The 15,374-nt window shown below is 51.4% G+C and overlaps 12 protein-coding genes across 12 annotated transcripts; 4 read left to right on the top strand and 8 right to left on the bottom strand.

The window, feature by feature from the left end:
- Window positions 1-220: 220 nt before the first annotated feature.
- MSE1 (glutamate--tRNA ligase MSE1) lies at window positions 221-1,774 on the top strand (the record flags this gene model as incomplete). The annotated part of the gene is made up of 1 exon (XM_022610655.1): window positions 221-1,774. One exon carries the CDS (start codon window positions 221-223, stop codon window positions 1,772-1,774), a length of 1,554 nt encoding a protein of 517 aa, XP_022466930.1.
- Window positions 1,775-1,953: 179 nt separating this feature from the next.
- OPI10 (Opi10p) lies at window positions 1,954-2,688 on the top strand (the record flags this gene model as incomplete). Its single annotated transcript, XM_022610654.1, has 1 exon — window positions 1,954-2,688. The coding sequence occupies one exon, from the start codon at window positions 1,954-1,956 to the stop codon at window positions 2,686-2,688; it is 735 nt and encodes a 244-aa protein (XP_022466929.1).
- A 72-nt stretch (window positions 2,689-2,760) lies between these two features.
- SIL1 (Sil1p) lies at window positions 2,761-3,948 on the bottom strand (the record flags this gene model as incomplete). Its single annotated transcript, XM_022610653.1, has 1 exon — window positions 2,761-3,948. One exon carries the CDS (start codon window positions 3,946-3,948, stop codon window positions 2,761-2,763), a length of 1,188 nt encoding a protein of 395 aa, XP_022466928.1.
- Window positions 3,949-4,258: 310 nt separating this feature from the next.
- Window positions 4,259-4,582, bottom strand: RPP2A (ribosomal protein P2 alpha; the record flags this gene model as incomplete). Its single annotated transcript, XM_022610652.1, has 1 exon — window positions 4,259-4,582. One exon carries the CDS (start codon window positions 4,580-4,582, stop codon window positions 4,259-4,261), a length of 324 nt encoding a protein of 107 aa, XP_022466927.1.
- Window positions 4,583-5,192: 610 nt separating this feature from the next.
- Window positions 5,193-5,621, top strand: RPS15 (40S ribosomal protein uS19; the record flags this gene model as incomplete). Its single annotated transcript, XM_022610650.1, has 1 exon — window positions 5,193-5,621. The coding sequence occupies one exon, from the start codon at window positions 5,193-5,195 to the stop codon at window positions 5,619-5,621; it is 429 nt and encodes a 142-aa protein (XP_022466926.1).
- A 401-nt stretch (window positions 5,622-6,022) lies between these two features.
- On the top strand, window positions 6,023-7,318 carry NOP12 (rRNA-processing protein NOP12; the record flags this gene model as incomplete). Its single annotated transcript, XM_022610649.1, has 1 exon — window positions 6,023-7,318. The coding sequence occupies one exon, from the start codon at window positions 6,023-6,025 to the stop codon at window positions 7,316-7,318; it is 1,296 nt and encodes a 431-aa protein (XP_022466925.1).
- A 206-nt stretch (window positions 7,319-7,524) lies between these two features.
- KNAG0L00560 (uncharacterized protein) lies at window positions 7,525-8,103 on the bottom strand (the record flags this gene model as incomplete). Its single annotated transcript, XM_022610648.1, has 1 exon — window positions 7,525-8,103. One exon carries the CDS (start codon window positions 8,101-8,103, stop codon window positions 7,525-7,527), a length of 579 nt encoding a protein of 192 aa, XP_022466924.1.
- Window positions 8,104-8,242: 139 nt separating this feature from the next.
- NGL1 (RNA exonuclease) lies at window positions 8,243-9,388 on the bottom strand (the record flags this gene model as incomplete). The annotated part of the gene is made up of 1 exon (XM_022610647.1): window positions 8,243-9,388. One exon carries the CDS (start codon window positions 9,386-9,388, stop codon window positions 8,243-8,245), a length of 1,146 nt encoding a protein of 381 aa, XP_022466923.1.
- Window positions 9,389-9,650: 262 nt separating this feature from the next.
- Window positions 9,651-11,549, bottom strand: TPD3 (protein phosphatase 2A structural subunit TPD3; the record flags this gene model as incomplete). Its single annotated transcript, XM_022610646.1, has 1 exon — window positions 9,651-11,549. One exon carries the CDS (start codon window positions 11,547-11,549, stop codon window positions 9,651-9,653), a length of 1,899 nt encoding a protein of 632 aa, XP_022466922.1.
- Window positions 11,550-11,767: 218 nt separating this feature from the next.
- On the bottom strand, window positions 11,768-12,808 carry PEX15 (Pex15p; the record flags this gene model as incomplete). The annotated part of the gene is made up of 1 exon (XM_022610645.1): window positions 11,768-12,808. The coding sequence occupies one exon, from the start codon at window positions 12,806-12,808 to the stop codon at window positions 11,768-11,770; it is 1,041 nt and encodes a 346-aa protein (XP_022466921.1).
- Window positions 12,809-13,029: 221 nt separating this feature from the next.
- On the bottom strand, window positions 13,030-14,136 carry KNAG0L00520 (uncharacterized protein; the record flags this gene model as incomplete). Its single annotated transcript, XM_022610644.1, has 1 exon — window positions 13,030-14,136. One exon carries the CDS (start codon window positions 14,134-14,136, stop codon window positions 13,030-13,032), a length of 1,107 nt encoding a protein of 368 aa, XP_022466920.1.
- A 448-nt stretch (window positions 14,137-14,584) lies between these two features.
- KNAG0L00510 (uncharacterized protein) lies at window positions 14,585-15,094 on the bottom strand (the record flags this gene model as incomplete). The annotated part of the gene is made up of 1 exon (XM_022610643.1): window positions 14,585-15,094. One exon carries the CDS (start codon window positions 15,092-15,094, stop codon window positions 14,585-14,587), a length of 510 nt encoding a protein of 169 aa, XP_022466919.1.
- Window positions 15,095-15,374: the final 280 nt, after the last annotated feature.

Raw genomic sequence — 15,374 nt, 5'->3', positions numbered from 1 at the left:
ACACATGCAAAACCCTTGTATACAATCCGGCTCAACGAGCACCGCTGGGGACCAATTGACACCTCCCACTGGAAGGTCGTCCTGGTCACAGACCGTTTTTGGGTCAATTGTTCAATAGCTTATTGGGAGAGAGAGTAACAGCTACTTCAAGTGCTCGCCCCAGCAGTCAGCCACTTCTCACTGGTGCTATCGCGAGTGCCCCTGTACCCAATGCTATCGGATGTTGCAGCTCGGAGGTTTCGTGTGGTCCCTGCGGCCCCATATCAGGCGCTATACGGCTGCTGCAAGACCCACACTCGTTTCGAGCCAGCTAAGGGTGGATATACACCCTGTTGCACCCGTGGTGACGAGGTTTGCGCCCTCGCCGACCGGGCTGCTGCATCTTGGGTCTTTGAGGACTGCGCTGTACAACTACCTGCTGGCCAAGAACACTGGTGGGAAGTTCATCCTGCGGTTGGAGGACACTGACCGCAAGCGGTACCATGCGGAGGCAGAGCAGAACATATTGGACACTCTGGACTGGTGCCACATCAAGTGGGATGGGCCCATGTATAGACAGAGCGACCGGGCCCGCGAGGGACTCTACACTCGGTACGCGGAGCAACTGGTCAAAGGTGGGTTCGCTTACAAGTGCTTCTGCTCCAAGGAGCGGCTCAACAACCTGCGCGAGGAAGGGTACGACCGCCATTGCACGCACCTGAGTGATCAAGAGGTCAATGCGTTTCAGGGCACTCCCTATGTTATCCGGTTCAAAGCTCCCGAGGTCTACGATGCGGTCGATGACCTTCTGCACGGGTCCGTGCGGATCCAGCCGCGGCGGGACCGCCACGGGTTCGACGACCCTGTACTGCTCAAGTCGGACAGGTTCCCCACGTACCACCTGGCAAACGTTGTTGACGACCATCTTATGGGAGTCACGCACGTTATCCGAGGCGAGGAGTGGCTGCCCTCGACACCGAAACACATCGCCATGTACAAGGCATTTGGATGGTCCGCGCCGCAGTACGTCCACATCCCTCTGCTGACGAACGTGGACGACGACAAGAAGCTCAGCAAGCGCAGGGGGGACGCCGCCGTGTACCAATTGAAGCAAAGCGGCATTCTCCCAGAGGCGCTGCTCAACTTCGTCGCGTTGCTCGGGTGGTCCCCGCCAAGAGAACTTGCGAACAAGACCCACGAATGTTTCACCTTGGACCAACTCGTCAGACTGTTTAACATGAACCACTTGACCAGAGGGAACGTCAAAGTGGACAGCAAGAAGCTCTGGTTCTTCAACAAGCACTTCCTACAGGAGAGGCTCAAGAACGACATCGAATTGGAACCGCTCGTCGACCGGACCAACAAGGCCGTCGCTGACAGATTCAGATCCAGTGACAGAACCAAAGTCAAAAGGATCATTAGGGAATGCGGCACGGCACTCAACTCGATCGATGAGTTTTGCGACACCTTCCACTACTTCTTCGAGAAACCTGTATATACTTCGGAGACAGCAGGAAAGTTCCTAGCAGATAACAGCAACCGGGAAGTCACCACACAACTACTACACTATCTACAAGAGGCACTGCGGGGCAACGAGATGTCCCTTGGGGAAGCAGTCTCAGACGCATCGCAGCGTTTCACAGTCAAGAAAAGGACCGTTTTCGAAACCCTACGATTCGCGCTCGCCGGGTCGCTGCCTGGCGCTAAGATCCCAGTCCTAGTGAGTATCCTCGGGCCCAACGAGACCGCCGCAAGGCTACAAGAGGCGGCCGCAGTCGTCAAGAACAGCTACTGATCTCTTACCAGCGTCTTCGAGAACTTTCGAGTTAAAGTAAAAATCGTTTATATAAGCGAACGGGAAGAGGGTCCTTTCCCCACCACGAGACCTCGAAAGATGTGCTGTTCTGGTTGCTCTTGGAGTGTTGCTGGACGTCTGTCCAAGACACTGTCATTGCTGCCCGTTGATTGAGATTGATGTTTGCTGCTATTGCTTCCGGGAATCCGCTGCAATTGTCCGAGGAAGTGCCCGACACGAACGGGCTGCGCCATACCCTTGTTTTATCCTCGACGAAACCCAAGACGTACTCGCACATCAGCCTGTTCATTCTGCCCAATGTGACGTTCCCTGTGGATTTTGTCGCTACAGTGTACTTCAAACTGGGACCCGAGGAGGACTTCAAACTGTTTGGGTACTTGTCCCTGGAGAAACCTAGTGCCATGTTCAAAGTGCGGCTCTCCCGCGGTGGGGCCAGCCCAGAGGCGGTCACAGATGGTCTCGGGGAAATTGATATGGATGAGGACGTCGACGGTACGACGTTACCCCCCACGGGGGGAAGCAACATCTCGCAACTGATCATCGGTATATCGATTGAACCGCGTGCAGAGGGGCTTGCCAGACTCGAACAGTGGAAGGCGCAACTCGCCGCAGAGAAACTCGCGGGCGGGTCTGTACCGCCCTCGTCGTCGTCTTCGCTCGTCGTAGCGCCCCGTGCAAGAAATGTAGCCACTGCTGGTCAACTGGCGAGATTGTACCCATCGCTAACGCAGGAACTCGCGGGGAAGATCGTGCAACACGCGTATAATTACCTCGCAGGGTTTCTTGATCCGCAGGGGAACGTCCCGATAAAAGTGTTTGATGCGTGGTGGGATAAATTCAGGAGCAGGCTCTCAAACGACGCGGGGTTTCTCGATGAGGTGACTAATGACTGAGAAGAAGGACTCACAAAAACCTGTACGTACGTTATATAGTGACACCTAAGTGCATATACATATCTGCGCCATTCACAGTTCGTCTCTGTACTCGTCCGCTTTAATCCGCTTAGCCAACTTGTTGCCGAAGACGGAGAACCTGCTGTCCACGAGTTTCTGGTCGAACTCGTCCTGCTCCAAGTCCCTCTGGTGTAGGTCGCTTTTCAGATTCGCAGACCTCTTACCGGCCTGTTCTAGCAGCCAGCTCTGGAAACCGGGGCCGATGTGTAAGTCGTGTGGGAAATGTCTCTTCATGTTGTACAGCGAGTCGAAGAACCGTCTGACGTGTAACTCGTCCACCCGGTCGTTACCGATCAGCGCCACGAGACGGTCCGTCCATCCTTGCAACTCCTTCTGCGAGATCACAGAGTTCTTATCTATGTGGTCCAAGTACTTGGAGGCCAATTGTAACACGCGGATGTTCGTATGGATGTCGTCCATCTGTGACACGGCTTTGTCCAGGATACTCATCTGGGCCCCCGTGAAGTCGTGATGTTGTGGGAGTAACTCCTCCAGAGTAGACAAGTACCTCTTCATCAGGACGGTCTGCTTGGGGGACAGCCCAGCGATGGCTTCGAATGTGTCGTCTGTGAACTCCGGGAAGAACTCAAGGATGTGTTCCCGCGCAGGTGGGTTATTCCTCACACTGCTGAGAATGCAGGAAGCAGCGGCCTCCCTAAGCGAGTCGGGGTACATTAAGTCGAGGGAGACGTTTCTAAGCAGTGCGAAGTCGTGGGCCACGATCTTGTACCCGATCTTGTAGTCGTGCGCTAGATCGAGCACTTCTTGCAGTTGACGTTCCGCAGCGGTGTAGTCCTCGGATATCAACGAGGCCGTGATCTCTTTGAACTCTCCCGTCAGTTCGTACTCCTGTGGTTCTGGCGCCTCTTGTGGCTCTGATTCCCTCCACTTCGCCTCCTTCAACCCGGTTTCGAGGTTCATCCGGATATCCAGTCCAGCGGGGAGCATCTGGAGTCTCTTAACGGGCTGCCAGACGGCCTGTGGCTCGAACTCGCGAGGGTAGCAGTCGTTTGTGTCTTTGGAACACACGAGCGAGCCCCTGATCTCCAAGTCTGCTGGTACACGAACAGTCCCATCCTCGTTGAGCTCGTCCTTCGTGTTATCGTTCTGCTCGGCGAGTATCAATCCGTTCAGCTCTCCCTGAGCCCTCACGGCTCTCGTGAAAACGGGCAGCAGTTGCAACAGCAGCGGCAGTCTCATTCTGAGTCTGTGCCGTTGTACCCAACAGCCAAAAATAGTAGAGATAAATGGATAAGTTGCAAGTCATCGCTATTTTCCTTATATAAGCCTCTTTAGATCTGGACACGTATGTCACTAGCGCCACACGCGAGTGACCCTGGATGTGTCACGGGACGCTACTTGCTTACTGTTGTTGATTGTATTATTACTGCAGGTGTACGTACTGCTTATATATATCGATAGGATAGGAAACTAGTGTATGAGAACGCTCTCTGCGTCCCTCCATCATCAATTGGAAAGGGTGAAAATGCTGGTAGTGGGGCTGAGCTTCTTAATCGAATAGACCGAAACCCATGTCCGCGTCAGACTCTTCCTCCTCTTCAGCAGCGGCCTCCTCAGCGGCGGCCTCACCGGCAGCGGCGCCAGAGGCAGCGGCAGCGCCGGTGGCTGGGCCAGCGGCTGGGACGGCGGACAACTTCTCGGTACCCTCGGTGATCAAGTCGGCGACGGCCTTACCCTCGACGGCAGCGATCAAAGCGCTGACTTTCTTGTCCTCGATCTCAACACCGACAGAGGTCAAGACCTTCTTGACGTTCTCGGCATCGGCAGTGTTGCCGGCGGCGTTCAACAGTAGGTAGGCAGCTAGGTACTTCATTGTGCGTGAGGATATGTGTCTAGGGCTGTGAATGTACTGGATACACGAGACAGGGGACCGCTTTCCAACAGCAACTGCACGAGCCAATACACACTCACTGTGTCACAAATTCGAGGTTTATTGCAGTGAAATTTCAGCAAAAACTCAGAAAAGCTGCGTCTTTCCTTTTTGGGACAGAACAAAAAACCGTAAAATTTATTCAATTTTCCAGTCCATTTTGGCGTGGTGTTGGGGTGTAAACGGTGTTATAGCGGTGGTGCAAGGGCTGAAAAGCAGTCACAAAATACCCGATTGGGTAGTTTGTCACTTGTTTTTCGCGGGTGCGCGGGAGGTTCCGGGCAGAGCGAGGCGGGGCGCTGGGCAGAGCGCTGGGCGGGGCGCGAGCCCAGCCGGACAGGTCTCTGCCCGGGCCCTCTGCCTAGCCTTTTTCCACGGCCCCCCAGCAACGACGCAAAAACCGAAAAGTTGAAATTTCAAGTCAATTTATCACGAACAGCTTTAACGCCTGTTATTGGAAGTTTATAGTTTTGCGGTGTTCAGGCATAGAGGTAGAGATAGTCCCGAGTTCCGACACTAGATACACACAGCCAATCACCCCATACAAATAAACATGTCTGCCGCTGCTACCCAAAAGAAGAGAATTTTTAAGACCCATTCCTACAGAGGTGTCGACCTGGACAAGCTTTTGGAGATGTCCACTGAGGACTTCGTCAAGCTGACCCCAGCGAGAGTCAGAAGAAGATTTGCCCGTGGTCTGTCCACCAAGCCAGCCGGGTTCCTGAAGAAGTTGAGAACCGCCAAGTTGGCCGCGCCAGAGGGCGAGAAGCCAACCGCCGTCAGAACCCACTTGAGAAACATGATCATCGTCCCAGAGATGGTCGGGTCCGTCGTCGGGATCTACAACGGTAAGGTCTTCAACCAGGTCGAAATCAGACCGGAAATGCTTGGCCACTACTTGGGTGAATTCTCCATCACTTACACCCCAGTCAGACACGGTAGAGCCGGTGCCACCACCTCCCGTTTCATCCCATTGAAATAAGCGTATTTACTGTATTGAGCCAACTGGAAATCATGGAGAGGCGTGGGACCCAAGGTGCATAACCCGTGTGTGACTCGCCTCTTCACCAGCTAGCTACACATTACCTACTACAAACCCCTTCAAAACTCCTCTATATATACATTACACTATTTCTAATAAGGAAAAAACTCTTTAAAGATTATATCATCTATCAAGCTGTGCTGTGCCCACTAAGTAGAGGTACTAGACCAGGGCATATCTCTGAGTTCGTCGATGCTAGTTGCGCCGTAATCTCGCCTATATTTTTCAGTACTGGAAAATTTTCTGCAGAAACGACACAATTTATTTGCGATGAGCATCTCTAACTAGTAATGGCTGCTGTACTCGCTGAGACCCCTCTGCAAACGTCCATACCACCACACATGTCTTCCTCTATTGATCAGCTATTTGGGAAACCCGATGGGAAGAAAGTCGAGTCCACAGTGGACAAACTGTTCAACTCCGCTGCCAAACCAATTGAGGATACGTCTGCATTGAAGAAGAGGACAGTGACCCAGTTGGAGCGTGCGGAACCTGTTGCTGTTGCAGAAGAGGACTCGGAGTCCACGGAGGAAACCGCGTTGCCCGCTGTTGACTCAAACAAGAAGAAGAGGAAGAGAAGCAAGAACGACGAGAATGACCAACTCGAGTCGCAATACTACGAGAAACTGATGTCCGATGATGGAGAAACGGAGAACTCGTTGAAGGACGACGGTTATGTGGAGACGGTGAAAGTTGCAAGGGCAGAGCAGGCTAAAGTGCTTGATTTGAAGGACGATGAGTTGGCCAAGGCGGAGAGGACCGTTTTCGTTGGGAACTTGGCCAACGAGCTTATCAGCTCCAAGACTCTGTACAAAGAGTTCAAGAAACTGTTCTCCACGAATCCAAAGGAGGGCCAGGACAAGGCGCTCGCGATCGACAGTATCAGGTTCAGATCTATCTCGTTTGATGAACCGTTGCCTAGGAAAGTCGCATTTGTGCAACAGAAACTGCACAAATCTAGGGACTCGATCAACGCATACATCGTTTACAAGACCAAAGATGCAGTTAAACTTGTCTGCCAGAAACTGAACGGTGTTGAGTTCCACAACCGCCACTTGAGAGTGGACTCCGTGTCGCACCCAACGAAGCACGACAAACAACGGTCCGTGTTCATCGGGAACCTCGACTTCGAGGAGGACGAGGAGACTCTGTGGAAACATTTCGCGACGTGTGGGCCGATCGAGTACGTCCGTATAGTGAGGGACTCGAAGACTAATGTTGGGAAAGGTTTCGCGTACGTCCAGTTCAAACAACTAGAAACGGTCAGCAAAGCTCTGCTACTCAACGATAAACCCATGAAATCCGCGTCCAACGAGAAGAAGAAGGCTAGGAAATTGAGAGTCTCCAGGTGCAAGAACATCAAGAAGACCGCCGCGCAGGACCCTCGCAACGAATCCAAATACGACAAGCTGAACGAGACGCAGAAGACCAGGTTCGGGAGAGCCAAAAGGGTGCTTGGGAAGGCGGACAAAGCCACTTTGGGTAAGGAACTGACCATTGAGGGTATGAGAGCCTCGAAGAACGACAAGCAAAACACTCTGTCGCACTTGAAGAAGAGGAAACAAAGATCCAAGACGGGCAGAGTCACCAAACGGTCCATCGCTTACAAGAAGAAACTGGCCTCTGGCAAAGAATAAACAGATCCCTTGCCTGACCCAACGGAGAGCGTGGGTCAATGTACATTACTGATACTACTTTTACCCTCATTATATATAAAACCTACTATCAAAATATCATGATACATATGGAACTGGGTCCTCTTGGGTTGTCCTTAGTCAAATGCAAATGCTATATTGCTGTGAATGCAGAGATGAATGTGTGTATGAACTTAGTCTCTTATTAACTAGTTCATGAGGTACGGATCGCCCTGCTGCGAGCGGTGATTTGAGACGTTGCCCATTTTCTTAGCCGGTAGCTGGAATTGCGACTGCGCCTGTCTGAATTGGAAATGCTGGTTCTTGAGTGCCTTCTCTCCGCCGGGCATGGGGACGAACGGCGGCGACTTCGATGGCGAGTTCATCGATCCCTGCGGCTGCGATTGCGACTGCGACTGCGCTTGCGCCTGCTGCTGCCTGCTCATCATCATGTTACTCAGCGAGGTGATCTGGTTGTACACGTTCCCAATGTACGGTTTGTTATTCCTGTACGGGCCCGGCTGGTTCGAAGAGATCTCTGGGTAGAAAGTAGGGTCGTCCAGGAACGATTTTTTGAAATTCAGTCGTCTTCTCGCCTCCATGGCTATCGACTCGTCGTGCGTCGTACTGAGGTACTGCTGCTGCTGCTGCTGCGCACTGCTGTTCTGCGCAGCGTAACCTATTTTCATCTGCACAGTTTGCTCAGAACTGTTCTGTCGTAACGGATGCTCGCTCTGCGACGCCGTCTGGTGGTAAAGCGCAAAGTTCGGTAAACTCGACACGTTCATAATCTCCTTGCAGTGCTGTCTGGTTACTGGCCACCTTGTGTCACATAATCGAAAGCTTCAACACTTCAAACTCACCACTTTATTGCAGTTTTTTTGTGACACCTCTTCTCATGCCTCAAAAGAAGCGATGAAAAAATTTTCAGCCCTTCGATTGATTCAAGATCTTGAACTCGGTCAGGACCGGTATGTGGTCGCTCGGGTGTGTTCCGTTGGGCAGTCCGCGCTGGCTGGCCTCGTCGAGTTCGTCGGAGACTTCTTTGCCCGTCAGGATTTTTGTGAGCTTGAGATCCGTGTCGTGGTACCAGATGTAGTCGAAGATGCCCTTCAGTTTGCCCGAGTAGCATGTGTTGTCGAACCACTCCTCTGGTGCGTCGTCGTAGACGCACCGGTTCAGGAAGGGCTTCATCGGGTTGACCATGTTGAGGTCCAAATGGCTGATGATGTTCCCCCTCAAGAAATTGATCACTGGGGAGTTCTTGGTCGAGTTCAAGTCCCCAGTGAAGATGATCTTGACTTTCTCCTTCGTGACGTCCGGCACGTCCTTGAGCAGGTCGTCGATGATCTGCGAGAGCTCCCGCATGATCACCATACACTGGGTGAGCTTCACTTCGTCGTACTTCCAGTACAGGTGCGTGTTGATCACAACGAAGTACATCCCTGTAGACTTGTGCTGCAGAGAGACGAACAGAGAAACTTGGTTTTTAAGCTTGAGGAAGTTCAGCAGGTTGGTTTCCCCCGTCGGGTTCCCAGCACCGTCTGTCAGCCCCAGCTTCTTCTGGCCCAGGTACTCGAGCTCGTGATCGTTGAAGGCATCGAGCATCTGGTTTAAATAGATGCCCTTCGACGAGACGAAATCGAACATCTTGCGGTTGTAGAAAATGGCAACGCCGTCCAACTCATCAGGTTCTCGTTTCCAGTATTTAGGAGCAGTCTTGGAGATAAACTCGGATCCCATGTCACATTTCCCAGACGCAATTGGCGACCAGAACTGCTGGTAATCCCTCTTCGTCATCTCCTGTATGCACATGATGTCCGCCTTGTACTTCCCCAACAGCTCTTGCTCCAACAAATCGTGCCGAAACTCCCATTGCTTGCATTGCTCGGGGACGTAAGTGTACACCTGCGGCCACATGTACGCTGGAGACAGGATATTGTAAGTCAACAACGTGAACCGATTGTCATGTTTGGGCAACGCGCCGGGCAGTGGGGGAACGCCATTACCGGGACTGGGCTTTTTCAACAGATTGACCGTATGTTTGACGGGGATAAACCTTCGACGGAACATGATCGCTGGCGATTGAGGTTTCTATTAGCACTGGAGACCGTCCTCAGGGTACGTTCGTGTCTTCGATCTTCAACTCCTTTTTTTTTGGGCCGATTCCTCGAGATTTCGATTAAGTAACAGCGACAATACAATAACAGTAACAATATATTATGTAACATGGAGATCCATGTTCGGCATCTCGCACTGTCCGAGTCCAAGTCGTAGCTACATACGGTTTATATAGAAGAGGGAAGGAAACGTTTATAAAGTTATATGCGGCCGATCATGGTAGTAGGGACTGGCATTTCTTCAAGCTTACGCCGGCAAAGTACTTAACGTCGACGTCCGTGTCCTGAGTCAGCTTTTCCAAGGATGGGATGATGGTCTCTTTTATTAGTGGGAGGTACGTAGTGTTCCCGCCCTTTACGAGTGCTTCGACGATGACCGCGTAGGACTTTGCCGCGCTGAACCTGATGTTCGGCACGGCGTCGTCCGTCAGGTGCTTCACGAAGGGGAGGACCTGTTCTGTGACTGCATCCGTTGATACAACAGGTACGAGGGCAGTCAACGCGGAAAGTAGCGTAAACCTGTAGATGAAGTTCTCTAAAAGTTGCGAGTCGAACTTCAGCAGTCTTGAAATTATCTCGTCACGACACCAGTCGGGGCCGAATATCTGTGCCAACTTGGTTAGATTTTTCACGGCATCCTCCCTAATGGAGTACACTGTGTCCCACAACCACGAGAGACATAGATCGCTCAAGTGCTGGTTGAAAAAGTCGACGCCCAGATGCTCCGCTAGGACAGGGGTATAGTCAATGATGGCCATTCTCACCCTCCAGTTAACGTCATTGGCCAGCTCAGTGATGGCTGGGAGCAGGGACTCGGCAAGAAGGTCGACGCCAATGACATCGTTGATCACTTTCAGGTTCGCTATAATGTTTAGTCTTACTTCTGGGAATTCGTCCTTCAACATGTTTAGCAGTATGGGTAGTAAGTGAGTGATACCTTCCTCCTTTGACATGAGGGTCACCAGGTTGGTGATATTCAGTGCAAGGGAAGCTCTCACAGCCTCGTTCTCGTCCATGCTCAGATTTTGAACGGCAGGTATAATCTTGGTTATTACGAGGTCCGAGTCATTCAGCAACGTGGCAAAACCCGGTATCTGTTCCGCGATTGCCTTTCTGACATCACCCTCGTTATCCTCACACAGCCGCAGGAACGGTGGTACCAGTTCTTTGATGAATTCAGGTTCTGTAACGAACTGCGAGGCCAAGCTCTCGAATCTTTCCGCGGCCATGTAACGAACCCTCCACGCTTCATCGGTGATCAACTTGATCGCAGACTCCAAAAGGTCCTTCAAGTGCGCTTTCTCGCCCTTCACATTGAAGAATTTCAAGATGGCAATCAGACAGTCAACGGCCAAAAACTTTACCGAGTCCTGGTTGTCACTTATAATACTTTGGAACATGTTTGAGATGTAGTCCCAGTCGTCACTTGTGGACAAGTCTGGGTTTTGCGTCAACAGGTCGATGATCGAGGGCAAGTTCTTCGCCGCGGCTCTCTTCACCATCGGAGTATCGTCCTGCACCAGCTGCAAGTACAGGGCAAGCAGATTCTTCCTCAGCGAATCCTCCTTCACCCGCACAATCACGGACCTGAACAGCCCACACGCGGACACTCTCGAGGAGAACCAGTCAGCAGTGGCCAAGTGCTCGATCAGTGGTGTGAAATCGTCGAAAATCTGCTGTTGAGACAACTCTAGCGAAACGCTATTCAGGGACTCAACCGCTTTATCCCTCACCAGCGTCTCCTCCGTGGACGCCAAAATCTCCAACGCGGGCAACAACACGGTCGCGTACTTGTCGCCGCCCACAAACGATACAAACTTCCCTAATTCCTCTGCCAAAACGGCAAACACCTCATCCTCGTCGTCCTGTGCGACCTCGGTCAAAAACGGGATCAGCTCGTCACGGGTCCTCTCGGTTCCCAAAGCCAACGCAATCGTGTCCAATTTCTTCATAGCCTCCACCCTGTTCGCAATATCATCGTGCTTCAATTCGTCCATCAACAGCGCAAGGGGGTACAAGTCATTGTTCTCCCCCGTACCGGTCGCATTCACCGCAGAATCAGCGCCACCAGCAGCATTCTCACCCGTACCAGACCCAACCATCGCAGAATTCATACCGAGCTATGCGTATTTGGGGTCCACCTCTCGCAGCACAACCTCTACAACACCCTCTTCCCCCGGTAACGTCAACGGTCTCTCGCTGTTTCGAGAAATCGTTTCATCCTCTCAAAAAATCGCTGTGCGGCTGGGTAACGCCCCAGAGACAGGGCAGGGTGCACCCGAAGACGCAGCCCTGCACATCCAGTGTCTCTGTATTGCATTGACTGGGGTTGCTAGACACTCGTCAAGGTCTTGGTGATGTACCACAGCTGTTGCAGCGAGTTTCGAAGCGTTCTTTGGAACAATTGGCGGAAATTGTGCGAGCGGAACTTGTCCCTGTGGATGATCACGAGCAGGAGAAGGCAGATGGACAGTGCGCGGAGAATCCGCGGGTCCTGCCTTGCAAGAAACTGGGCTACGTGGTCAGAGTAGTACTTCTTCGCGGTGGGGACCAAATTTCCCCAGGACACAGAGACTTGTTTCTCTCGTTCCGGTTCACTGCCAGTGATAGCGCCTTGCAACTCGTCCCTGTTCGTAATTGGTTTCGGAGTGACAGCTGAGATTGGCCTCTGTGCTGCCGTCTTCTTTGGCTTCGGCAGGGGCCCCAGGTCCCTTGTTATCGTGTCTTCGAAAGTGGTACCCATAGTATCGTATCGTTGCAACACGTCCCGTAACTGTGGTAACCCGAGGCACAGGGAATCATAAAGAGACAGCGACTTCTTATTGTGCAGTAGGCCAACTTCCAAATCAACGAGGTACGTGTACACCATATCTCTTAGTACCAGTGCGTCCTCCTCGTTCAAAATCGCCTCGCTGCACTCCCTTATCTCATCCTTCATTCTACTTTGCAACTGTATCGTTCCCTCTAGACGGTCTCTTGAGTTCTGTAAGTGCAAAGTCCTGACAAAGCAGACAAAATACTTCTCCAATTGCGCCATTGCGTCGTCTCTTGACCTCAAATGAAGGATGGTGTCGTTCATCTGCTGTACGTCGAAAACCCTCTTAGCCACGGTCTGCAGGGATACGCCAAGGGATGCGAAATCTGGGATATTGGAATAGCAACTCAAGCACAATGTGAAATGTGCAGGACTGTCCAGCGCCTCATCGTTCAATACCCCCCGTTCAAACATCCTCTCCAGTGCCCCCTTCGGCTGGCCCTTAACAAGCAGGTTCATGCACTCTCTGTAGTTTGAATCGACCGCGGACGGAGCATCCAGCAAGATGGTGCTCCCGAGGGTATCATCCTCCAGTATATCGTCTACCGATAGACTCATAGGGGACCTGTGCTATAGCCTCTTGCTTAAGGTCATGTAAGTAACAAGGCAAATAAAAAAAGTGTACTAATAATTATGGGAAGAACTAAGCACTATATATGTATATAAAGTGAACTTCGTGAAGTTTTGAAGAATTATTACTTAATGAGTGATTGGTGAAGAAACGTTTCAGAGACACTTCTTTCATGCAAATGGAGGGGGGGGGGGTCGGATTCATTTTCCTAAAATTGTAGCCATTTATGTTCGACGATGTCATCGATAGTGGGTCTTTCGTCGACCCGGGGACTTAGTATCGCATTGATGAGGTCAATACAGTCGGTGTTGACCGATGTCCCCTGTGGGAACTTCAAATCCCCCGTGAGTATTGCCTTCTGGTCCAAAAATGGCGGTTCTTTAAAGCGGAGAATGTACAATAAAATACCGAGTGCCCATATGTCCTGTGGTTTCCCCAAAAAGGGTTCACCACGAGCGACCTCTGGTGGTTCGTAGTCGATAGTCCCCAAGAAAGTCCTGAAGGGTCCTCTCACTGCGTTTGTAGCGGACCCAAAGTCGATCAGCTGGATGTGTCCCCTCGCGTCCATAATAATGTTTTCATCCTTGATGTCTCTGTGCACGATGTCTCTGTCGTGGAGGTACTTGATCGCGGAGACCAATTGCTTGATTATCAGCTTGCACTCCCAGTCGCTGACCTCGTCCCTTATATCGATGAAGTCAAACAACTCGATGCACCCGTCTCCCTGCCCATGTATGGGCATCTCTACGTAGTAAAAATCGTCATCCTCGAAGAAATCGATCATCGAGACGACATTATCGTGCGGCAGCTCCGTCAACTTCGTCAGGATATGTATCTCTGATGGTACAGTACCGTACTTCCTGTCGCGGACCCACGTATCCAGCAGTATCCTCTCCTTGAAAATCTTCTTGAGGATGAGAAACTCCTCCGTGGACTTGTTCTGTACGAGACTGACTTGCCCGTACGCACCTTGACCCAACTCCAACACAACCTCGTAGTCAGAGAACTTCTTGACTCTCTTGCGGGCCCCCAGAGTCGACACGTCAGCGGTGAGCAACGTCTCCTGCTTGTTAAGCATCGTTATAATGTGTGCCTCATCGACACTGAACCGTCGCAGGAACGCGGCCTTGTCCATGACATACAACTTCATTGCCTCGATGTACCGCAGACTGTTTGCGTTACCGGAGGCATCCTCCTCATCCAGCGTGCTCAAAGACGCCATCGACGAACACGACGTCGAAAGGTCCAAGAGCGCGCTTTTCGGGAACCTAGGGTACGGCACTGCGTCCGCATACTCCTTGATAGTCACAACCATGCCTCGACTGACGCAACACAAAGCAGTAAAACCCTGGTAAACCCCTGGCACACTCCAAACGGCTGCCGATAAAGAGCTACTGCTGTCCCTGTTCTCGCCATCTTTATATAATTCGGAAAAACCTCGTTCCCGAAACGGGAAAATTGCACCGCTGAGATAATCGAGAATGACCGAAACCCTCAGAAACACCCGCAGGGACACCCTATCTTCCTTTTTTTTCCTTCTGTTTTGCCTGTTCTGCGACGATCACTTTTGCTTTTTAGGGTGTGTCCCTTGCCGCTGCCATGGTAGCGTTGCCGGTAGCGTTGCCGTTGCGGTACAGGGTCCGTACCCTTTACTCGTTTGGTGCTTGCGGGGCCGTGATGGCGGGGGTGGTATTGTTCGCGGGGCCCTGTGGCTCGGTCTTGGCAGCGTACGATTTGTTTATGTATTCACTTAGCTGTGTGATTTACCGTTGGGAGAACGGTTGCTTATCTGTGTTGGTGGGCGCTTGTTTGTAGTAAACATATGTACCGTTGGGAGGGCGGTAACAGGTCCTGGGGTGGCTGCCTCCCCCAAACGTATAAAATATGGGTAGGTGCTCTGAGCGATGGGACAACTGGTTCATTCCGCGACAACCACTTCTGCCACTCGAAATAAGCGACTGGTTGCAATTATGGCTAAGCGTATCTATCATTTGACTACCGCCAACATGGACGCTGTCTTCCGCATTTTCGCAAGGACTTACACTTTGGAAGAAGTGGAGGCATTGCCTCAATTGGTGCAAGACCTGTATTTGGACTGGTCCATGGAGACTTTTCTGAAGGAGAGAGCTGAACTGTTGGCCGCTAGAGAGAGGGAGACTCTGGAGGAAAGGGCAAGGGAGGAGACCAAAAGAACCGTTGAGGAGTTGGAGAGTATAAATAAGAAATGGTTCAAGAGAGCCTCGTTCCCGAAATTTGTCAGGAGGGAGAAACATCAGTATCCGGCAGACAGCTTTCAACTAATTACTTATTCTCAACATTAAATACTTTCAACTAATACTTAATAAATAAACGTAATACTAATACGAAATAATCTTCACAAAACTTAAAAACAGTCGTAGACAACAATGTATTGAACTCTTCACTGCCCCATTTGTCTTAGAAGCAAGCTTGGAACAGTCTTTCAATCAAGTAGTATACCTGGGTGTCTGCTCCCCAGTGTAATTAAATAAATCACAATAATCATCTTTTAGCAAACAAGTGTGAACACTCCCT

The sequence above is a fragment of the Huiozyma naganishii genome, chromosome 12 (assembly GCF_000348985.1).
Source record: "Huiozyma naganishii CBS 8797 chromosome 12, complete genome".
Taxonomy (NCBI): domain Eukaryota; kingdom Fungi; phylum Ascomycota; class Saccharomycetes; order Saccharomycetales; family Saccharomycetaceae; genus Huiozyma; species Huiozyma naganishii.
The sequence above is the reverse complement of the archived record's forward strand: the minus strand, read 5'-3'. Positions and strand labels throughout refer to the sequence as shown.